Source organism: Jaculus jaculus, chromosome 10, assembly GCF_020740685.1.
Source record: "Jaculus jaculus isolate mJacJac1 chromosome 10, mJacJac1.mat.Y.cur, whole genome shotgun sequence".
Taxonomy (NCBI): Eukaryota; Metazoa; Chordata; class Mammalia; order Rodentia; family Dipodidae; genus Jaculus; species Jaculus jaculus.
The window spans coordinates 62,285,832-62,310,782 of NC_059111.1; the positions used below are offsets into that span (position 1 = coordinate 62,285,832).

At 39.6% G+C, this 24,951-nt stretch overlaps 1 protein-coding gene across 2 annotated transcripts in view; it reads right to left on the reverse strand.

Annotated features, from left to right (window-relative positions):
- Nucleotides 1-11,351: 11,351 nt before the first annotated feature.
- Nucleotides 11,352-24,951, reverse strand: part of LOC101609855 (sterile alpha motif domain-containing protein 9) — a 46,501-nt gene continuing 32,901 nt past the window's right edge. For both annotated transcript variants that reach the window (XM_045160615.1, XM_045160614.1), the window contains exon 2: nucleotides 11,352-16,202. In XM_045160615.1, the coding sequence (XP_045016550.1) occupies nucleotides 11,464-16,194 (4,731 nt within the window). In that variant the 5' untranslated portion in view covers nucleotides 16,195-16,202 and the 3' untranslated portion in view covers nucleotides 11,352-11,463. The remainder of the gene's footprint in view (nucleotides 16,203-24,951) is intronic.

Below are 24,951 nucleotides of genomic sequence, written 5' to 3' on the forward strand. Positions count from 1 at the left end.
AAATCATCACCAACAAAAAGCAGCTGAGAACTTTCAGGTAAGATGGCAGCATAGTAGGCATACCAAGGAAGCTTAGGGAAGTAAAAAAGCAGAAAAGCAGTAAAATACACTTTCTACCAAAAAATGAAGGTGCAGAAGTTAAATCAACCACAGCGGAGAAGCAGGAGAGATGCAGATATTCTAGGAAGGAGAAAACTAGCCAGAATCCTAAGGGAGGTGCCAGAAGCTCCATTCCACATGCCAGCCCACCCAACAGATACAGAGCTGCAAGAGTAGAAACTGGGTAGAAGGATTTTCCACTCATATCAGTCTCCTCACAAAGTCAAGAAGCCTGTAGGGGAAGACAGCAGGGACGAGAGGAGCAGCTGCTGAAGGAGATCACAAATGGGACCAGCTGAGCACCTCTGGCACAATTCTGGGCATCCTGCACTGTCTTCTATCCCCCAAACACCAGCGCCACAGTGAAACACCAAAGAACTCATTCAGTTCTAGGCTGCAGAGCATCTATCACAGCCACTCACAACACCAGATCTACAGCGCAACAGAGAGGGATCGAGGTGGTCACTTAGCATTGGTGAGATTGGAAAGTATGCCAAAAGGTAACAGGGCCTACTTACACAAAGGCAGGTACATAGACCTGTACTGAAAGTGCTAATCTCTCCTTCCATCTCAGGGCAGGTTATATGTTATATTTTCTTTTGTCATTATTGGGGGCAGGGTCTGACTCAGCCTCAGTTTGACCTGGAACCCATTTCAGACCAGAAATCTCAACCAGTTAGCAGGATTAAGGGTATGGGGTAACATATACCCTTAGAGACCTTGGCTTTATTAGTTTATCTGCTTGTTTTAATCCCCACTCTTGCATAAATACTCTGTGCTGGTTTTGATTGAATGTGTATATTGCTCAGATGAATTCTAGAATTTGCCAGTAAATTGCTACCCCTAGTCCACTGGAATACTTGAATAGCAGGGAAACTCAACACCTAGGGTAACTTCTACTATTTCTTTTGGAGTATAAGAGCTACACCTGGCACCTTAATCTCCTACCCTGAAGATATATAAAGTTGATTTACATGGCTAAGAACACTGGAGGTAATTAGAAAACCCAAGCATCAAACTAATTCAAGATGCAAAAATTTCTACATTATAATATAAGAAACACACACACACAAAATCAAGGCAATACATTCCCACCCAAAATTATAAATCCATCATAAGTGACCACTGATGAGACTGTTTTAGATGAAACGCCTGACAAAGATTTAAAAAAATGAAGCTGGAGCTGGCGTGGTGGCATACACCTTTAATCCAAGCACTCGGGAGGCAGAGGTAGGAGAATTACCATGAGTTCGAGGCCACCCTGAGAATACAGAGTTAATTCGAGGTCATCCTGGGCTAGAGTGAGACCCTACCTCGAAAAACCAAAAAAAAAAAAAAAAAAAAAGATTTGAAAAAATGATTATATCTATATTCAAAGAAATCAAAGAAGAATAAAACAAACTCCTGAAGGAATCCCAAGAGCACACAGGAAACCAACTTAATGAAATAAAAGTCAATACAAGACATGAATAAGGAAATAGAAATAATGAAAAAAAATACCTCAGAAATACTAGAAATGAAAGCAGAGTAAGTAAAATAGAAAACTCTGTAGAAAGTATCACCAGTAGAATGGATCAAAGAGAGGACAGAATATGCAGACTAGAAGACCAGGTGGTAGATCTAATATAGTGCAACAAAGAGAAACTAACAGGAAGTCATGAATGGGAATTTTAAGACATTTGGGACACTATGAAAGAGATAAAACAAGAATTCAGGGTATAGTTGAAGATGAATTTTACTCTAAAGGCAGAGCAGGTATTTTTTTTTTAACAAAAGCATAGAAGAAAACTTTCCCAAATAGGGAAAGCATACCAGTACAGATACAGGAAGCCTATAGAACACCAACTAGACAAAATCAGGAAGAACCTCTCACTGTCATATTATAATTAAACTACAAAACATACAACCCAAGAAAAAAATACTGAAAGCATTTAGAGAGAAAAATCAAGTCACATACAAAGGCAAGTCCATCAGGATAACAGCAGATTACTCAAGACAAACTTTAAAATCCAAAAGGGCTAGGGATGATTTATTCTAAGTTCTGAAAGATAACAGCTACCAACCAAGATTACTTTATCTAGCAAAGCCATCCATCCAAATTGATGGAGAAATAAACAAAAACAGGCTAAAGGAATATATGACCATTAAACCAGCTCTACAGAAAATACTTGGAAGTGTATCCTCCATGCTGAAGAGAAAGAAAATCACACACATAAGCAAACATGAAAAAATAAACCAAACTCAAATAATAGTTAATACAAAAGAGTAAAGGAAAAACTGGAAGAGCTACAAAATAAGAATAATGGCAAGAATAAATATATGCCTTTCAATAAGGACTCTTAATATCAACAATCTCAATGTTCCAAACAAAAGACACAGGTCTGCAGACTGGATTAAAAGCAGGATCCATCTATTTGTTGCCTCCGAGAAACTCACCTTTCCATAAAAGATGGACACTATCTTAGGATGAAAGGCTGGAAAACAGTATTTCAAGCAATTGGATCTGGAAAGCAAGCAGGTGTTGCTATCCTAATATCTGACAGGGCAGACTTCAACATCAGTTAGGTATGACAAAGAAGGTCATTTTATATTGATTAAAGAAACACTACAACAGGAGGACATTACAATTCTAAACATATGCACCTAACATGGGAGCTCCCAATTTCATTAAACACTGTTAGAATTAAAGTCACAAATAGCACCAATTACAATTGTAATGGGTGACTCTAATACCCCACTCTCATCAATTGACAGGTCATTCCAGCAAAAAAAGAATAAATAACTAGAGGTATATCTGGAATAAATAAGGTCAAAACAGATATATACAGAACATTTCATCCAGATGCTGCACAATACACATTCTGTTCAGCAGCACATGGAACATTCCCTAAAACAGACCATATATTAGGACACAAAGCAAACCTTAACAAATACAGGAAAATTGAAGTAATTTGTTGCGTTCTAATAACAATGGGATTAAAGTACAGATCAACAGCAAGAAAAGCTATAAAGCATACACAAAATCATGGAAACTAAACAGTACACTACTGAATGATTAGTGAGTCAATTAAGAAATTAATAAGGAAGTAAAATATTCATAGAATCAAATGATAGTGAGAACACAACATGCCAAAACATTTGGGACACAATGAAGGCAGTCCTAAGATGGAAATTTTAGTTTTAAGTGCCTATATTAAGAAACTAGAAAGGTAGCAAATAGACAACTTAATGCTTTACCTTAAGGCCTTGGAAAAAGAACAAGCCAAAACAAAAATCGGTAGACATGAAGAAATAATAAAGATTAGGGCAGAAATTAATAAATTAGAAACCAAAACAATGATCCAAAGAATCAAAGAAACAAAGAGTTGGTTCTCTGAAAGGATGAAAAGATTGATAAACCCTTACCAAAGCTAGCCAAAAGAAAGAGACACAAATCAATAAAATTAGAGATGAAAAAGGTACCATTACAACAGATACCAAAGAAATTCAGAAAATCAAAAGGACATTCTTTAAGAACATGTTCTCCACAAAGTTTATAAATCTGAAAGAAATGGATGATTTCATTGATCTTTATGACCTATCCAAATTAAATCAAGATGAGACTAACCACTTAAATAGACCTGTACTAGTATGAAGATCCAAGCAGTTATCAAATATCTCTCAACTACAAAAGTCAAGGCCTAGATGAATTCACTGGTTAATTTTTACCAGACCTTCATGGAATAAGTAACACCAATACTTCTCAAATTTTCTGTAAAATAGAAAAGGAATTCTACCAAATTCTTTCTATGAAGCCAGCATCACCCTGATAGCAAACCAGAAAAGAAACAAAGAAAATTACAGACCAACTCTCCCTCATGAACATAGATACATAAATTCTAAATAAAATATTCATAAATAGAATACAGAAATACATCAAAAAGATCATTCACTCTGACCAAGTAGGCTTTATCCCAGAGTACAGGGATGGTTCAACATATTCAAATTGATAAATGTAGTACCCTATATAAATGGACTGAAGGACAAATATCATATGACCATCTCAATAGATTCAGAAAAGGCATTTGACAAAAATCAATGTCCCTTCATAATAAAAGCCCGAAAGAAACTGGAAATAGAAGGAACATATCTCAACATAATAAAGGATATTTATGACATACCTACATCCAACATAATACTAAGTGGAGAAAAACTTGAAACTTTTCCACTAAAATCAGGAACAAGCCAAGAGTGTCCACTGTCACCACTTTTATTTAATATAGTACTGGAAGTCTTAGCTATAGCAATAAGGCAAGTGACACAAATAAAAGGAATACAAATTGGAAAGGAAGAGATCAAATTATCATTATTTGCAGATGACATGATTCTATACTTAAAGGCAAACTGTTAAAGCTGATAAAAACTTTTAGCAATGTAGCAGAATACAAAATAAATACACAGAAATCAGTAGCCTTCTTATATAGTGACAACCAGCATGCTGAGTATGAAATTGGGGGATCACTCACATTCACATTGACCTAAAAATAAAGTACCTTGAAATAAACATAACCAAGGAAGTGAAGGATCTCTACAGTGAGAAATGTAAAACACTCAAGATGGAAATTGCAAAAGGCACTAGGAAATGGAAAGACATCCCATGTTCTTGGATTAGAAGAATCAATATTGTGAAAGTCAATCTTACCAAAAGCAATCTACGCATTTAATGTAATCCCTATTAAAATTCCAATGGCAGCCGGGCGTGGTGGCGCACGCCTTTAATCCCAGCACTCGGGAGGCAGAGGTAGGAGGATTGCCATAAGTTCGAGGCCACCCTGAGACTCCATAGTGAATTCCAGGTCAGCCTGGGCTAGAGTGAGACCCTACCTCGAAAAACAAAACAACAACAACAAAAAAATTCCAATGGCATTCTCCATAGAAATAGAAGAAAACAATCCTAAAGTTCATTTGGAAGCACAAAAAAACTCAAATATCTAAAACAATTTTGAGCAACAAAAATAAGACTGGTGGTATCACCATACCTGATTTTAACCTATATTACAGAGCCATAGTAATAAAAAACATCATAGCGTGGCACAAAAACAGATATGTAGATCAATGGAACAGAATAGAGGACCCAGATGTAAGTCCAGGTGTCTAGAGCCACCTGATCTTTGACAAAAATGCCAAAAGTACTCACTGTAGAAAAGGCAGCCTCTTCAACAAATGGTGCTGGGAAAACTGGATATCTGTATGTAGAAGGATGAAAATAGATCCTTATCTCTCCCCATGCACAAAAGTTAAGTCCAAATAAACCAAAGATCTTAATATCAGACCTGAAACTCTGAAACTGCTGGAGAAAAAAGTAGGGGAAACCCTTCATCATCTTGGTGTAGGCAATAATTTTATGAATATAACTCCAGTTAGATGTCCCTCAACTGATGAATGGATAATTAAGATGTGGTACATTTATATAATGGAGTTATATTCAGCACTAAAGAAAATGAAATTGTGAAAATTTCCGGGAAAATGGATGTATCTGGAAAGGATTAGACTGAGGTAACTCAGGCTCAGGAAGCCAAACATCAGGGCTGGAGGGATGGCTTAGCAGTTAAGGCGTTTTCCTGCAAAGCCAAAGGACCCTGGTTCAATTCCCCAAGACCCACGTTAGCCAGATGCACAAGGGGGTGCATGTGTCTGGAACTTGTTTGCAGTGGCTGGAGGCCCTGGTGTGCCCATTCTCTCTTTTTTTCTCTCTCTCCCCCTCTTTATCTGTCAAATAAATAAATAATAAATTTTTTTTTAAAAAAAAAGAAAGCCAAACATTGCATGTTCTCCCTCATATGTGGATCCTAGCTACAAACTTTTAGACTTGTGTGTGAGTTGGAGTAAAACATCGTAGCAGAGGACAGTAAGCTAGAAAAGGGCTTGAAGGGAGGGAGGAGAGGGGAGGACTTGAGGGTAGGGGTTATATATATGTAAGTAGACCAACAAATTACTGGGGGTAGAATAACCTAAGCAAGGTCAGGGGAAGTGATTGGGAAAAAAGAAGGGTGGGTTAATCGAAATTCAACATAGTGTGAATAATCCACATGAAAACCTACTTTTTTGGATAATGTCACACTCCAAAGTCATAGACTGTTACTAGAAAATTTTCATTGTCATGGATGGGATACTGTCCAGTGAGTTGTTGTCCAGGGAGGTCCCTAATGTCCCCAAAACATTGCAGGCTATTGCCAAGGCTCTTGGTTTCCCACTGGAAACAGATGGGAAGATCCTATTGCTGAAGACTCCACATGCCTGGGTGGCAAGGTCACCAAAAAATCAAGCTGGGGCTGAGCTGAAAACCTCCTCCCTATAGACCAGCTGACTGAAAGCTGGAAAAAGATACAATGCATGCAGCCCTATGGGAGACAGAAGTCATCGGCAGGGAAAACAGCAGACATTGAATACCTTAAGTTTGGCCAGCCAGGCCAAATGACCAAATAGGTGCAATAGTGGCATGTCTGTTACGGGGCGGGAGAACCAACTGCTCTCTGATTGGACTGGAGGACCATCCTATGGGAGGGAACACACGCCTGGTACTGAAAACCTAATAAAAAGCCTATGGTGGGGAAGGAAGTCATGAGCCTCAGGGGTGTAACACCTGCTTTTGTCTGGCTGAATGTGTATATTACATTTACCACACTGCCCTGTAAGTACTTTACTTAACATTCATACCCATTTTTTAAAAAACATTTTTTTGGTTTATTTATTTATTTGAGAGAGAAAGAGGGAGAGAGAGAGAGAGAGGGAGAGAGAGAGAGAGAGAGAATGGGTGCGCCAGGGCCTCCAGTCACTGCGAACGAACTCCAGACACGTAGGTCCCCTTGTGCATCTGGCTAATATGGGTCCTGGGGAATCAAGCCTTGAACCGGGGTCCTTAGGCTTCACAGGCAAGCGCTTAACTGCTAAGCCATCTCTCCATCCCATACCCATTTATTAATGTTAGATTTGGTTAGAGAAGCTTCTCTTTTCAGATGATGGTAACACTGGGATGACCCAAAAGGTGCCATAGTACTGGGAAGAAGTGACAAAGGAGTGTTCAGCACTGAAACATCTCTGTCACACCCTCCAAGTCTCAGGGTCCATTGCAGAAGAGGTGGCAGAAAGAATGTAAGAGCCAAAGGAAGAGGAGAACAGCTTACAATGAATGCAATCATTCAGACAGAAATTGATCTTGATATCCATGACCTTGCAGTGCCTAGTACTGCCTTCACAAGACCCTAATAATAGGAGGAAAATATGATGACATCAAAATAAAAGAGAGACCAATGGAAAGAGGGGGTATATGATGAAGAGTGGAAAAAGTGGGGGAGGGGAGGGAATTATGGTTTATTGTCTGTAAGTGTGGAACCTGTTAATAAAATAAAAAGCAGCTGAGACACTGGGCATATTTTCCTCAGTGTTCACTTAGAGATTTTAAAAGGTTTTTTTTAAAAATTATTTATTTATTTATTTACTTGACATAGAGAAAGAGGCAGAGAGAGAGAATGAGAGAGAAAGGGAATGGGCACGCCAGGGCCTCCAGCCACTGCTTTCGAACTCCAGACATATGCGTCCCCTTATGCATCTGGCTTGTGTGGGTCCTGAGGAATTGAATTTAGGTCCTTTGGCTTTGCAGGCAAGTGCCTTAACTGTGTAGCCATCCCTCCAGCCCTCACTTAGAGATTTTACACACATGTTCATACCTATCTAAAAGCCTGCCATGTGGTGAAGCAGATGGTTAAAAGTAAAGCCTTTCTGTTGGTGGTGGAAGCTCCTCTGAAATATACAGAGAACCTTGTAAATTGGAGACAGGTAGGTGTTAGGAACAGCAGTTACCAACAATGACAAAATTCAATCAGTTCTCAAGTATATGCCTTAATTGCTTATTAAAACAGAGTTATGGGCTGGAGAGATGGCGTAGCGGTTAAGCGCTTGCCTGTGAAGCCTAAGGACCCCGGTTCGAGGCTCGGTTCCCCAGGTCCCACGTTAGCCAGATGCACAAGAGGGCGCACGCGTCTGGAGTTCGTTTGCAGAGGCTGGAAGCCCTGGCGCGCCCATTCTCTCTCTCTCCCTCTACCTGTCTTTCTCTCTGTGTCTGTCGCTCTCAAATTAAAAAAAAAAAAAAAAAAAAAAGAAAGTTATGTGGGAGGGATATAGTTCTGATGTCTTGATTGTCCCTCTGGAGTCTCTCTTCTGTTTCCCATATCTTGTGAACACTTACGGATTGTGCTAGTGAGATCCTTTGCCCCTGACATCTGGTTGAATTTGGTCTGCACAGGTGGGAGACTAGAGGAAAGAGAGCAAGATCCCATTATCTATTCCCTCAGAACTTTCTCCTTGCAAGACACTGTAGGTTAGTTGCCTCCCTCTACTGAAGATCATGACATTAGCCAGGTCTCAATGTCCCCTTTCCCCTTACCCTCACCTGTAAATGAGTTCCTTTCTTTTGCTTCTTCACACTTAGTGAGAGCATTCTTATGATGTGGCTGACTAGTCCCCAGATTCATCTAGATCTTTGAATTTTTTCTATCCTTCTGCCTGTACTTGTGCAAATAGTTACTTCATCACATTCTTCTCAAGTGACTCATTTGAATATGCGTGTTTCCTGCCAATGCTCTCATGTGTCAAGTCTTTTTGCAAGTCAGTCACTGAAATGTGGTCTTAAACTATACTGACAGTAACTGGAAAAGATGATGATAGCATCTCACTAAAGGTTGGGTTGCTGGATTTTTGGAATCACCTTCTTCCACATAAGGAGAGGAAATGTGATTTTGAATGTTTAGAATACCTTTGGAGGTATTAGAGGACTCTCAGGCATAGGACTGTGTAAGAATTTGAACTTGGCTATGGTATTATGATGATGGTTTCCATATATCAAGGTCTTAAATATACATAAAGAACAGAAAATGATGTTAAGATATGTGTAATATTTTGACTAGAGACAGACTTGACAAAAAAGAAAGTGAAAAGCCTATATATTGTCCAGTGCTTGTGAATTCTATGTTTTATCTATATAACAGGGAGGTCTTTGGAGGAGACAGACATGTAAAACATGAGGGAATACACTGGGTGTGGTGGCAGGTGTTTGGAATCCTAGCACTTGGGACTCTGAAGCAGAAAGATTGAGTATTGTAGTCAGTCCTGGATAACATAGCAAGACCCATCTCAAGAACAAACACAAACAAACAACAACAAAAACTCAACCATGACAAAAGGAATAAAATAATCCTTTTATTTTTAAGGAAATGTTTAAAGTCTGTCTAAAAAATGAGTGAGTGACCTTATCTTTGATATTATTTTTATTTTTATTTTGAGAGAGAAAGAGGGAGAGAGAGAGAGAAAGAGAGAGAATGGGCACACTAGCTGCTGTGAACAAATTCCAAACATGTGAGTCCCCTTTTGGCACATGCGCAACATTGCATGCTTGCATCACTGTACAGTCTGGCTGGCAAGTGTCTTAAGCTCTAAGCCATCTCTCCAGCCCTGCTATTTTTGATAGTGACTTTGGTAATCTACATTCCAAATAGATTAGAATTTGATATGCTGAACTCTCGAAGCTCCTTTGTTCAGGCTATTATTTATTTTGCTACTGTTGATAAACATTTTCTTTTTGCTCACTGAGTTGTTGAATTTCACTACATAACAATGACCCAATCAGTGGCTTTCAAGGAGACAGTTTTCAAAGTTCTCATGCTTTTCAGCTCTAGGCTGGATTGGAAGATAGTTCCTTTGCTTTGTTTTGTGTATTGATCTTTTTTTTTTTTTTTTTTCAGTGCAGAGGACTGAACCCATGGCCTTGTGCTTGCTAGGCAAGTGCTCATATACTGAGCTAAAGCCATTATCCTTGAATTGGGAGATAGAATATACAATTTGGTAAAACTCTGGGGATTTCCCACTGAGCACTTCTGGGAAGGGAAGAGTAATCATTCAATTTAAATCTTACTCCCCTCCCCCATACACACAAATAAAGGCAATAGCCTTGATTTGGTCTAGAGGTTAGGTTGTAGCATGATGTTAACTGCCAGAATTGAGGAAGTAAGAGTTTATAAAGAGGTTGTTGTTCTCCTTCTTATTCCTCTTTCTTTTCTTGTGATTTTTGCAGTCATGAGGACTCAATGTAGGTTAGGTAAGTGGCTTGCCATTTAGCTATATCCTTAGCCCTAACTTTAGTTATTTATTTATCTGTGCTTAAGATTGAACACCAAACCTCATGCATGCTAAGTGAGGGCTCTACCACTGAGCTGCACCCCCAATCTCCTATGCAGAGTTTTGTTCAGAGAAGCTTCCCCAACCCTCTAAAGGACCTCATCTTGAGTCTAGGTAGAGGAAATGTTCAGGAGGCTTTCTTAGAGGGCTTGGCTTATGTCACACCATCAATTTATAATGCATGTCGCTTCTAAGAATGGAAATCAGTTTCATTCCCTACTAATGATAAAACAAACATCCTTGAGTGTTTAATGTGTATCCAATGCAGATCATGGTGGAGACAGCACTTGCCTATGTTGGCTGATATTAAATGCAAAAGAATCACCTCAGAAGGCCAGGCTGAAACAGGGATGCTTTTGTAAAGAGCATACTGACACTTGGTACAGAGTGGAAAATGGCTCAGAGAGAAGAGGACTAGACATCCCAATTTTTAGATCAAGACTGTCTTGGACCAAAGGATTTATTATTTTAAATTTCATTATTGGGCTGGGCAGATGTCTCAGTGGGGAAGAGTGCTTGCAGACTGTCAAGTTTGGGTAAGAGAAATGAGGGCCTGAGAGGTCCTGAGGTCATTTGAGTTATCATTTGAGTTACATCCTCCAGGACCTATGTAAACAGCCGAGTGTGGTCACATATGTCTGTAGCACAGTCCTGTGGCAAGCTAAGGCTCACAAAATCTGCAACTTTCAGTTTAGAGAGAGGCTCCATTTCTAGGAAATGTACAGGTGAAAAATAGAAAAGGGACAGTCTGAGTTGGGTGTGGTGGCTCATGCCTTTAATCCCAGCACTTGGGAGGCAGAGGTGGGAGGATTGTCATGAGTTCAAGATCACCCTGAAACTACATAGTGAATGCCAGGTCAGCCTGGGATAGAGTGAGACCATACCTTGAAAAACCAAAAAAAAAAAAAAAAAAAAAAAAGGGACACACATTTACATACCAAACCACAACCACCACACATACCACACACACACACACACACACACACACACACACACACAGAATGAGATTTGAAAAGAAGTGAAATAAGGCATGCACAGAAAGATTAATAGAAACATCTCAATTGTATTTACTGGTCAAAAGTATGTGTGTCTTGGATCCAATGAAAACATATTCAATGATACAGGGACCACATTCAGGAGAAAAAAGATAAGCTTTCAGACAATTTCAATGTCATAAGCAAGTGGGCCTCCAATGGAAAACCCCAGATAAAAGGACACCTTTTCTATGCTTCTTCCACTTCTAAGTTGACCCAAGAAAGTAGGAGTGATAGGTATTGTGATTTTTTCATTGATTCCATATTCTATATATAAGGAATTATTTTCAGCTCGACCCTGTAAACGTAGCAAAAGTTCCTGGACTTTTTTCTCTTTCCACACATCTCCACTATGCCACAAGGAATTAATATCAGATGTCTTTTTAAAGCATTGATCAATTTTTCCTTTGTGGACAAGTCTGCTCATATTGTGACCCTTTCCAAGAAAGAAATAAGCAATTGGTTGCTTTGTGCGATGCATGCGCTTATATTGCCCCCGGAAAGAATTTTCCAGTGCTTGAGCATATTTTTCCATTTGTTTAGAATCTTGATCTAGTTGCTGGTTTTCTGGCCAGAATAAGAGAGAAGCTAGAAAATAAGGCTCTGAAAATCTATGAGTCATTCCTATTTGTTGCAAGACTTCTCGAAGCTGATCTTTCAGTTTTTTAACTGGCTTCACTAATTTGGAAGTAGGTTTTATACAAGAGAGGATGATGTTGGCCAGGATGAAATTTTGCTTTTCCCTTGGCTGCATTTTGGTGGTACATTGTTCAAAGAGGAAGGTGTACCTGTCCACTATATACTCCATATGGTATAAAGCATCTTCCTGACTTTTGATAAGATATTCCAAGAGTCCTGAAAACTTGTCTGCTTTTAAAGCTTCTAAGTTTCTCCGACAACTCTCTACTTGAAGTGGTAAGCTGAGCTTGGATCCATGATCTTGGTTTTGTGAATCTGCTGAGGGACCAAATATATCCATATACTTATTAAAATACCCAGCCACCTTTCTTCGAGTTTTGGCCTCTTCATTTTGCTTTATGTTATTCCTGGGTTTTAGAAGGACAAAGTAATCATCAAAAAAATCAAAGGATTTTTTCAAAGAAGATTTCAAAGTAGTTAGGTAAGAAATAAAATTCTTGAGGGCTGATTTAAATTCATTTGAATCCCCTGGAAGAGCACAGTTTCCTGATATAAAATTAATCATATCTCTCTTAGATGGTTCATTTTGTGGGTCAAAAAAAGGAATGAGCTGGAGAATCTTGATGGTGTAGAGCCCAACTTCAATCTCCCCTAGGTAACCAGCTATGTTGTAAGTATCATACTTCCTTTTTGACATCTGATAAGACCTTTCCTTCCCTTCGTATTCTCTGTCTTCAGTCTGCCTCTGAGATTCTTTGAACGCACTGGAGGCATGTACTGCTAAATCCAAAAGCTCTATTAGGTCATCAACTGAAATACTCCTGTTTCTTCCATTATCATCTATCCACCATCTTATTTTACTTTTGTAGACTTGACCCAGTGTATCTGAGATATAAGAATTATGAGGTTCTATATTCTTTGCTTGTTCTGCCCAATTTAAAGCATTTTTAAAGTCCTTCTCTATAAGGTAGAAATGTCTTGCCAAAGCTTGACAAATGAATGCGTTTGGGTGGAAGCGTTGGGTAGCTTCAAGTAATACATCTTTAACGGCTTCATTTCCTTCATCCTTATGCAGTGCTTCAATGAATGGGGAAAACCAGTTTCCTGTCTCACCTTCGTGCTCATTACGCTGTCTTATGAGCAGCAATGTTTGCATATCTTGGAGAAATTTGCTCTTGCCTATACCAGCATCATAGAACAAATTTTCTGTTAGCATATTCAGCATAATTTGCCTTGTATTCAAGTCATAGCTTTTCTTTAATTCTTTCAGAGAAAGAACTGCAATCAAAGGGTGAATGATTCGCACTCCACAGTAGCTCCCACATTCTACCACCTGTGTTTTTATGAGAATTGTAGAGAAGGTTCCCATCTTGTCTTCAAGTTTTTCTGTTCCCCAGAAAGCCTTCTTGTTTGCGATGCCGAGGAACTTCTCACACTGGGAGAGAGAAATGGTGGTGTCTGGCACATAGGAATTCAGAAGAGCCAGATAAGAAAAGAGCTTTGCTTCCTTGGTGGTGATATTCTGTCCTTTAAGAATGTTCCTCACCACATTTTCTATGTACTCTTTATTAAAGTTAGTTTTCATGATCATGAAGGAATAAAAATCTTCAAAGTTTTTATGCTGTTCTTTGATTTCTGTCAATTTTTGCTCAAAAGCTCTCTGTTCTTTGGGGGTCAGTTGCTGTATTAAAGCAACACTGTCTGTTATCTTTGCACTCTTTTCGGGATTTTGTGATCTTGTGCAGTTTAGGATGATCACTAAGGGTTTCTCATAACGAATGTATTTTTTGGCTACTGCTGTTTGAATGGAGGCCTGCAGAAGGTAGACATTCTCTTGCTCTTCAAAATCATCAACAAGAAGCAGAACAGGTAAGTATTCCTGATGGCTTGTTGCTCCATACGTGATTAAAGTGGTCACTTGCTCTCCAATTTCTGAAAAATCCTCATTCTTATTTTTTAGCACAGCACACCTGAATTTCTTCCTTAGTTCCCAGAGGATATGCATAGCCAAGGTTGTCCCCCCACAGCCTGGATGATGATACAGATGAATGATTTTGACACATGTTGGCTTAGAAGTATCTGCCCAGTTTTGGATCAGTGCTTCTAATCTTTCATATTTATCCCTTTTGACAAAAGGGGAAGAGTAGTTTTCAGAGGAAAAGTAGAAGTTCCACCACGACACTTTGCCACCTCGGTAGAAGTCTTCTTCTTTTGATGTCTTGAATTCACGAAATTTATTTTTGTCTTTCTCTAAGAGTGTACCTTCACATTCATTTTCACAGAGAATCTCCAAAGCAGTCATGATTTCTTCTTCCTTTTTCAGAAGGACTGTAGATGCACCAATAGATGGCAAAAATCTCGTTAAGGACTGAGTTAAAGATTTTAACTTAAGAATAGTGCCATTAATCTCTTCCAGGTTTAAAGTAGAAATGCATTGGTTTGATAATTCATCTTGTTGACTTGATAATCTTGCTTCAAGCAGGTCTTTCCAGTCCTTACAGATATCTGAATTTACACAAATACACAGTATATTTTCCATTCCTTTGAGCTCTTGGTAGAAAGCACAGAAAGTCTCAATAAGGGGGTCTCTTGCATCACTCACAGAGCAGAGTAATAAAAATACCACCAAAAACCTACCCCTTGGCATTATATCTTCATGGGTAAGAAATGAAATCAGTTTCCTGACTTCAGAAGCTCTTTCTCTTTGCCAGGAAACTGGATCTAAAGGTTTGTATTTTTCACTGTCGAGGTCTAACCTGCCATTACAGAAAATCCAGCTGGGTTGCTGGTAGAGATTCAGAGTACAAATCTTCTCATGTGTCGTGGATTTTCCTTCTATAAATAGGCTTGGAAAGTGGAGGTTTGCTACTCGGCTTCTCTTGAAAGCTTTGACCACTCCATTTCTCTCAGATTCAGGATCAAACTCTAACACAGCAAACCACTTAATCTCCTTGAGGAAATCCAGGTGTTTGGTTTGACTTGGATGACATTTATTTGTTACAAGTAGGTACCAGTCATAATATGAATTATCTAACAAGTCTTGATTTCCTGTCAACAGTTTAACAAGCCTTAGTCCTTCTCTCTTGTTTATAGTTGAGTTTTTTTTGTGTTTTTCTTCTGCTTCTTCCCTAGATTCTGCCAATGTTTTTAAATCCATTTTAAAAGCTTTCAATTTAGCATTTTCATTTATGATGTTATTAGTGTTGGGCCCATCTCGCACAAAAATTGAGTAGTTTGAACTTTGTTGCCATGCTTTGTTTTTAAGGTTTTGCAGCTTGATCTGGAAATAGTTATGCCCACAGTCAGAGTACTGTGGAACAACATCTACTTCAATAACAAATTTGTCAGATACACTGCTATTTGGTAGTAAAACTTCTACAAATCTTGGCTCCCGAATGCACTTCTTTGCTTGTTGGACCTGATGAGGCTCAAAATACTGAGGTATCATCTTATGGAAGTGGTTAATTAAGGAGTGTTTGGTTTCGGTGGTGACTTTAATGCCAACAATTTTTCCATGAGGCTTGTCTTGGACTCCAAAATGAATGGTACCATTAGTACGTGAATTCATACAAGCTGAAGCAAATTTGAATGTTTCATTGCTAAATTTCATCATAATATCCTCTTCTGTGGCTGTTTCTGTATTTGTGAGGAGTTTGAATTCATGTACTGGATCAATGAGATTGAGTGGGCCTGTTTCAGGCTGTAGAATGAAATGTAATTTATAACGAAATGAATCATGGAATTCATCAAAAGGATATGAGAAGCATGATGGTTCTGGGGATAGCTGCTTTTCCTGTACCTCTGTCTTGTCTAGTGACTTGGAACCTTTTGTCCCTAGACTTGCTGTAGAGACATCAGCTGAATCTGAGTGTCCCTTATCCCTGTGGTTTTCCTCTGAAGTCACTCTAGTTTCTGTTTGCATTTTAGGAACATTTTTCTTGCCTCTCCGCTTCTTTGATGTCTGAATAGAATCACCAGATGATGTGGTCTGTAATTCTCTGACTAAGTTTTCTATCTGGATAGCTGGTCCATGTGTTATGCCCATATCAACAAGATGGCTTTTATTTAACAACTTCAAGTTTGCTCCACTTACATCTTGGTCAAACAAGATTTTCCAGTGCTTTTGGTCAATCTTATGGCTTTCTAGCCACTGGCTCACATCCTCTTTTGTCCACTCATCTGTGTTTTCTGGAAGGTTTAGTTTTTCTGCCATTCTGATAACTGTATAGAAAAAAGGAAATGATTTGGTATTTTAGAAGTGAAGATTTAAAACAATGAAATTTTCACCAGGTAGTTTATGCTGGTGTTGCAAAAGTTACAAAGTTCCTATACCAGTTTATTCCATAGCCTCCCAGAGAAATAATATCAAATATAAGTGCATAGCATTTTTTTCTCATATGAATTATAGCATACAATTGTCTTTACTTTGCTTTATTTACTAAGTTTATGTTGTGGATGCTTCTATTCATATATCATCCTTTTTGTGATTGTTAACTATGATGTTTGATTGCTGTGTTATTTAAGAATATTCAACTGTGATATATTAAAATAAAAGAAAAAAATGAAACTAAGTATAGTTTGTGAAACTTGTTATGATAGACATAGACTAAATAGAGCATATTTATATAAATATTATATATTAAATATTTATATAAATATTAAGAATATTTATAAAGGAATTTATTCATTGATCAAATAAATCTATTCTATGATCAAATATACATTAAATATTCATGCAATATATATGACTTGATAGCTTGAGGTATTGATTGGTTTATCCATTGGCAAACCATTTGGATCCTTTGCATCCTTTACTCAAAACCCACAGATCACTCCCCCCTGCCCAAATATAGAAAGGCTGTGCATGGTGGTGCATGCTCTTAATCCCACAATGTGGGAGGCAGAGGTAGGAGGATAGCTGTCAGATTGAGGCCAGCCTGAGACTATACAGTGAATTCCCGGTGAGGCAGGGCTAGTGTGAGAGCTTACCTTGAAAAACAAACAATAAATAACCAACAACAAAAAGCTCCCCAAAACAAACCATAATTCCTAGAGTGGCTTATCAAGATAATTGATCTGTATCTGTGATCAGGCATACTTACCTCTCTGAATCTCTCTGATTAGAACAAGCATACATCATTGAACCATGGACTTTTCTATTACTGAACCCCATTGAACAGAACTCATCTCTGAGCATGTAAAGAGTGGGGGAGGTAAGGTTTCCATATTTCAGTCTAACTGGCAAAATGACACTATTAGATGACCATAAGTTGTATATACATGATGTAATAGCTAGAGAAATAATTTAAAAATCTATTCAGGGCTGGAGAGATGGCTCAGCAGTCCAGGTGTTTGCCTAATGACCTGAGTTTGATTCCTAAATACCCACTTAGGTGGGACATGCATCTGGAGTGCCTTTGCAGTGACTAGAGGCCCTGGTATGCTCTCTCTCTCTCTTTCTGCCAAGTGTGGAGGCGCACACCATTAATCTCAGCACTTGGGAGGCAGGGATAGGAGGATTGCTATGAGTTTGAGGCCAGTCTGAGACTACACAGTGAATTCCAGGTCAGCTGGGGCTAGAACAAAACCCTACCTCAAAAAAAAAAAAAAAAAAAAAAAAGCTAATTTGATACATTACCAAGAGTGAGAAGGGAGTAAGGGGAGGATTAATCAAAACAAAACATTATGAATAAGCCATATGGGCTGAAGAGATATCTCAGAGATTAAGGCACTTACCTGCAAAGCCTAATGACCGGGTTTGACACCCCAGTACCCATGTAAAGCCAGATGCACAAAGTGGCACATGCATCTGGAGTACGTTTGCAAAGGCTAGAGGCTGTGGCATGCCCATTTTCTCTCTCTGCTGGGTATGCTGGTATATACCTTTAATCCCAGCATTCAGGAGGCTGAATTAGGAAGATTTCTGTGAGTTTGAGGCCAGCCTGAGACTACATGGTGAATTTCAGGTCAGTCTGGGCTAAAGCAAGACCCTACCTTGAAACCCCTCCCCCACAAAAATATCTATCTATCTATCCTAAAAAGGAAAGCATTTGGGCCTGTGAGGGTGGAGAATGATGTGTACGAAAGCCATAGGTTGTTACAAGAAAAATTCTAGTGTCTAGGGGTGGAATACTTCCTAGTTACTTGTTGGTCTTTTTCCCTTCCTCACATTTTCTTCTTTCTTTTTTTCTATGTAATCTTGCTTTTTCTTTTCCCACTCTCTGCTCCTCCTATACTGAATTCTTCTTATTTTTACCTTTATTAAATTTAACTTCATAGTTTATTCTGCATTTTCCCCTTTATTTTGTAGGATTATCAGCAATTTAATAGTTGCCTTTAATCCCAGAGAGATTGGGAGAGAGAGGTAGGAGGATTGCCATGAGCTCAAGGCCAACCTGAGAATACATAGTGAATTCCAGGTCATCTTGGGTTAGAGCAAGCCCTTCCTTGAAAAACCAAAAGTAAGAGTAAGGTTAACTAGGAGTAGGACTTAAAAAAAAGAAAAAAAAAAAAAAAAGGTATGTGACTTTTAAAACTGGCCCAAATGTTGCTTCTGAGCTTTGTACCAGCTAGTGTACAAAGAAACAGATTTTGGTGCATGTTTGAACCCATATACTCTGATGAATTGTCCAGTAACTGTGGGGGTTGTTAGTGTTTCTGAAAGGAGGTCTTAATTCAGAAACTATATCTCCCTATATCCATGCATAACATTACTAGTTGTTTTGGGAGAAAAATCATATGCAAATCTGTGATTTAGACTAAGAGCACAAAGTTGCCATAATTCCAAGTGAGATGGTTTAAGGATAACAGGGCAAAACAGAAGAAAAGAAATCAAAAGCAAAGAATGTTCATGAGTCTGTAGGGTAGGGGGAAATTTGATTTTGTTCCCCTTGTTTCTTTTCCCCTAAAACTTGGTCAAAGAATGTGGGTGAGACTACTAGATGCCTGAACAGATGTCACGGGCTCTGCTCTGTGGAATAAAGTTCTTAAGAAGCTGTATGTGCTTTGAACAACACGGAGTGCACTGATAGAACTCCTGTGCTCACAGAGAGATGGAACATTGCAGGATCAGAGCTAAATTACCTTGGGCCACCTTTAGTCCCTTAAAATAGCCATTTATTGCCTACCTCTGTATCTGACCTAACATCCTGGTGACTATCAGTTGATCAAGTACAACCTTTTGGAATATACTAACATACCCCTAACTTCTATAGACCAAGGGCTAAGAATATTATCAGATAGCATCTGAATCCCATGATGGAGATTTCCCTTCCTTGCTATAACTCACCTACCTGATGGTCAGCCAATGTGTTTTTAAAAAAAAAAGTGGAAGCCAGGCATGGTGGCACACACCTTTAATGCCAGCACTTGGGAAGCAGAGGTAGGCAGATCGCCGTGATTTCGAGGCCACCCTGAGACTACATACTGAATTCCAGATTAGCCTGGGCTAGAGCGAGACCCTACCTTGTAAAACAAAACAAAACAAAAAAAGTGCCTTTATTTATGCCTTTATTTTGTAACTATAAAAGCCTCATAAAATTGTTAACATGTTGAAACATGGAATTTTAACCTACGTTTGTGTTTCTGGAGCATGATCACTCAATTTTGGCTCCAGAATAAATTATCTCCTATCTCCTTTGAGGTGAGAGATGTCTTTTGTGTCAACAGTTTTGAAATTGAAGTGTGGGGCCCCAAGGACAAGACACTTCCTGGAACCAAGTACCAGCATGGGTCCCTTGTGCCCAGCCGCCCAGTGTTGTCTCCCTAAGAGTATGTTGGTGAGTCCATTCTGGGGTCAGACCTCACTTGATTGTGTGGATGGTCCACTTGTTTATTCTGAGCTGATTTTATGATTCTCTTTGTTAGATACTTTTAAAGTGTTGGTTTATAGTATCCATTTTGTTTGATTTGACAGTATTTTGGTTTTGACCACTCAGTTTTTGTTGTTTGCATTCAGATCTTTGAAGACATTTTTGTTTCTGCCTGTCTGGTTTGTTTCTGCTAGCATTAAGCAGTTTTTCCCTCTTTCCACTCCCACTATGAAATTCAAAGAAGAGTGTGAGAAGATTTCAGGAGTTTTTCCTTTGGCCCTGCTCTAACTCCCAGAGGAAGCTATCTTCTATGGTGGAAATTGAGGTTTCAGAGTTGTTTCTAACCCTCAGGCTAGGTCTATAACCATAGGATCAACACCTTCTATTATAATTCCTAGGTCCATTTGTCTGTTCTTGAGTGGGAAGAAACAGGCCTTCCCTAGGAGCTAGCATCTGTAGAACCAACACATGAGATCAAAATTCACTTTCCAGAAATTTGGGACAGTATGGATCCAGAGATTCCGATCTCTGCGTGAAGCAGACACCACACTCCCCATATAATGCACTGTAAGATCCTCTCCTTCCTACTTCTCCACCAGAAGACTACAACTGGGGCTGGAGAGATGGTTAAAGGTACTTGCTTGCAAAGCCTGACATCTGGGCTTCAATTCCCCAGTGCCCACACAAAGCCAAATATCCAAAGTGGAACATGCACCTGGTGTTCCTTTGCAGCGGCAGGAGGGCCTGGAGCACCCATGTTCTCTCTGTCTGCCTCTTTCTCTCTGTCTCTCAAATAAATAAATAAATAAATAAATAATCTTTTAAAAACTTTCTGTCTCTTATCAGGCAGTTCAGAGCTCCTTCCTCATTTTTCTCTGCATCCTGCCATCCTCTAGTTGGCTTTTAAAAAAAGTTTGGACCAAAATAGAAATTGTCCTGATGTTTTCCAAAATTTCAGACCTAATCGGAATAAATATTGGGGGGGGGGGCACCTGTGATATGGTACTTGAGGGGAAAAGTCTGTTATTTGGTACTCTAGCTGGTTTGATAATTGTACTAATTCAACTTATAAGTTTTTGACAAAAATGGAATGAATGGGAAGTAGTTAAATAGCTTTATTACTAGGCAGGCAGTTCAGGGAAAAGCTTACAAGAGAGAAATCTTATGATCTTATGTGACAGTTGCTCTGCTGCAGCAGCAGCCCTGGAAGTCGGCGTCTGCTCGAGTCTCACGCAGTCAGCGCTCTCCCTGTGTCACTCCTTACCCAGGTGTGTGTGCGGACCCCTGGGCCAGGCCAGTCAGCTCTCATGCCTTATCCAGCTGTGCCTATCTCTTTGGAACACAGCCCACTAACCCCAGTGAAAACAGATTTACCCGACGGTACCCGCGTACCCTCTCCATTAGTTTCTGGATCTTTGGCTGTTCCTCTCTCTATGCCTGAGTCTTGGGTGGGGGGCAGTGTCTCAACACCGGTAAGACCATGTCCTTCCCATCTGGGTTGTCTGGTCGCCAGAGTGGGAAAGGATGTTCTTTTTTCTATTATTTTTATGGTCTTAAAATTTTATTTTTAAATGCAAGCTTTCTTAGACAATTCCTTTGCATGTTTTTTTCCAGGCCCATGCTCAACTCCCCCATGGGCTCTCAGACCACATGGGTTTATCCATTTCCCTTTTCTTGGTTCATAGACTCTCCCTTTCCCCCGACTTTCCTGAATAAATGTCATAGTTTGTAAACTATTCTCGGTCTGTTTATTCCAATTCTTTGTTAAAACAGATATGAACTCAGGGGTTGGAGTTTAAGGATTTTTCCCAAACCCCCAAAAACCCTATTATAGGGGAAACCTAATTAAAATAACTTGGGTTTACATTTCATACAATGGGGAATATTAAATTCTAAATTGGGTTCATTTTTATTTTTATCCATTTTTTGTAAATGGAAAAATTCTAGATGATACTTTTTTGTTCCCTGAAAAACTGTAACTGAGCAGCCTAGTTATGAAGAAAGACAGGAGAAAAATAGCTTTTTTTTTTTTTTTTTTTTCTGGGCAGTCAGCCAGGGACAAAGGCCCATGGATGTCATCTTGCCTGCTCTGGCAGGACTGGAACCTGCATCTGAGTCAAGATGGCTTCAAGCTTTCTACACACCTGAGTGAGTTGACCCCACCCCCCTGCTGGGTCAGTCTCTTGAGTCTACCAACCAATCAGGTCTCTCCTTTACTTACCTGAACTGGATTAGGCAGCTCATTCTACCTGGATGTTTAGTCCACAAATGGGCCGGCAGGTGTGTGTAACTCTCTTGACCTGCTAGTTCTCCTGGTACCTGACTCTCCTGGTCCTTGCTTTGTGCTGCATTTATGAGCTTTCTTAAATCTCCAGGTCCTTCAGTATGTCTTAATCCTCTCTGGTCTGTTTTGTAAGAGGATCTTATGGCTAGGGCTCTCATGCTTTGCTTTCCATATGTGTATGTGTCTTCTCCAGAAGGCTTTCTTCTGAAAGATTTCCCTGTGAAGGAGAGTCTCTCCATCCCTCCCCTACCTTTCCAGCCAGGCAAGGGCAAGAATTCACTCCTGGCTTAACTCTTCCTCTGGATCCTAATTCCTCCTAAAATAAACCATATAATTCATAATTTACCCTTCTTGGAGTCTTTTTTTCTTTTCAATTCTTAGCTAATACAGATACGAACCCAAAAGTTGGGGCTCCATGGTTCTTGAATCCTGTATCTTTATGGAATTTAATCTCTCCCTAGATCCTCAAAATCCTATATCACTTTAAAAAAAATCTGCTTTAAAAATCTTTATCTATTTGAGAGGGAGAGAGAAAGGAAGAGGAAGCGTGAAAGAGAGAATGCACATGGCAGGGTCTCCTGCCACTGCAAATGAACTCCAGACACACGTGCATGTTGTGCATCTGGCTTCATGTGGGTACTGGGGAATCAGTCCTGGGCCATCAGGCTTTACAGCAGGTGCCTTTAGCCAGTGAGTAATCACTCCAGCCCCTGTATCACTTTTATTCGAATTTCAAACCATCTAAGAAATGACTAAACCAGTGATTTCCCAACTAATCAATAAGAGTTATAGAACATATATCTAAGTTTACAACATTAAAAATAAGTAAGGTTAAGAACATTTGGGTGGTTATATCAGAACTAAAGATAAATTGTGAGGAATCTATTCTCAATCTCCTCTTCATGTATCTTTCTCTGACCTTGGCTCTTCCTTTTCTCACCGAGACAAAATCTCATATCAAAAGCAAAGTTTTTTTGGTCATTTGTTATAAGATAAAATCTGCAGGAAGTATATACTAGATTAAAATCATAATTTGTAAAAGCAACCCTTTCCTAAATATACCATGCACATGCTCTCAGGTGTGCTTTCTCTCTCTCTCCGAGGCCCCTTCTTTTAGCTAACTCTCATACTTAGGCCTGCCCTAAAATATCCTCAGTAAATCTTCAACAGTGCTTCATAATGGCTTTTCCTGGAATTCCATGAATCCTAGATACAGCCTGAGTTGGGGTCTCTGAGTCTAGGGGACACCCCCAGGCTGTTGAAGGTAACAATGTGGAGCTGTGCTTCAGTCTCTACACAGCTAACATGTTGGGGCTTCACAAGAGACCCATATAAAACACTGTGGGCATCTGTAACTATTGCTCCTCTTCCACTATGTTCTTGGCTTGTATGGTATCTTAGTTTTTTGCTTACTTTTCTGACCAAAAACCAATATAATGTTTTATGAGTATCACAGTCACTGAAGATAAGAATCCCCCGAGAGGGAATCACGTAGTTCTGTTAGGCAGTTAGGGTGGCTGGGCCCCTGAAAGTAAGAAGCAGGAATGTCTTTGGGCCTATCCTCGCAGTATCCACTTTATTAGCGATCAAAAGGATTAACTGACTCCTTATCTCTTGCCTAAAGGAGACCTGTTTTTCCATACCTGAGCCCTTCCCTGGGAGGGAGATCTTTGTTCTAGAATTTAAAGCTAATCCTGACATTGTGGTTGGTCAAGTTTAGAGCCCAGAACTTGGCCTCACGGCTGGCCTCTTCTTGAGCCAGCCTCTAGCCCAGAATAATCAGCTGTCTCTCTTGCTCACCTGAGCCAGAAGGAGAAACCCACCACTCTAAAGTTATAGATACATTTTACCACCAGAGGACAATCACTCTCTGGGCTGCCTTACCACTTGTGAATCTCCAAGTTCTGTGAGTTTCCCCTCCTTTCAGCCAGAGACAAGGGGAGACCTCCCTGACCCCTACTTCCCACATGGGCTCTTTACCATCTCCTGCCCTCCACATGGCAGGAGCACTTTGTACACTCCCCCTTCCTCTTTAACTCTCTTTTTAATGGTTTTCCAGGCCTACTGCATGGGCTGTCACATCATGTGGGCGTGTTGATGTTCCTTCCCTTGGTTCTGTCCTTCCCTCAATAAATATATTAATTTAAATATATTTTATTTATTTATTTGAGAGAGAGAGAGAGATAAAAAGAGTGAGAGAAAGAGAGAGGGCATGCCAGGGCTTCCAGCCACTGCAAACGAACTCCTTGTGCATCTGGCTTACATGGGTTCTAGAGAGTCGAACCAGGATCCTTTAGCTTTGCAGGCAAGCACCTTAACTGCTAAGCAATCTCTCTGGCCCCAATAAATATATTAATTTAATAACTATCTTTCTCAGTCTTATTTTACTCAATTCTTTGATTAAAAGTAGACATGAACATAGGGTTTGGGATTCAAGGACTCTTCTGAACCTCTAACACCCTGCTTCACCCTTAGATACTGTGGTGGTTTGAGTCAGCTGTCCCCCATAAGTTTAAGTGTTCTGAATGCTAGTTTTTCAGGTGATGGAGATTTGGGAATTAATGCCTCCTGGACAGGGTGTATTGTTGGGGGCCAGTTTCCCCTTACCAGTGTTTGGTACACTCTCCTGTTACCATGGTATACCTTATGTTGGGCAAGGGGTGAAGTCCACCCTCTGCTCATGCCACCATTTCCCCTGCCATCATGGAGCTTCCCCTCGAGCCTGTAAGCCAAAATAAACCTCTTTTTCCCTCAAGCTGCTTTTGGTTGGGTGATTTCTACCAACAATGCGAACCTGACTGCAACAGTAAACTGGTACCAAGAATGGGCCTGCTGCTAGACACTTGACTATGTGGCTTTAGCCTTTTGGAGCTGA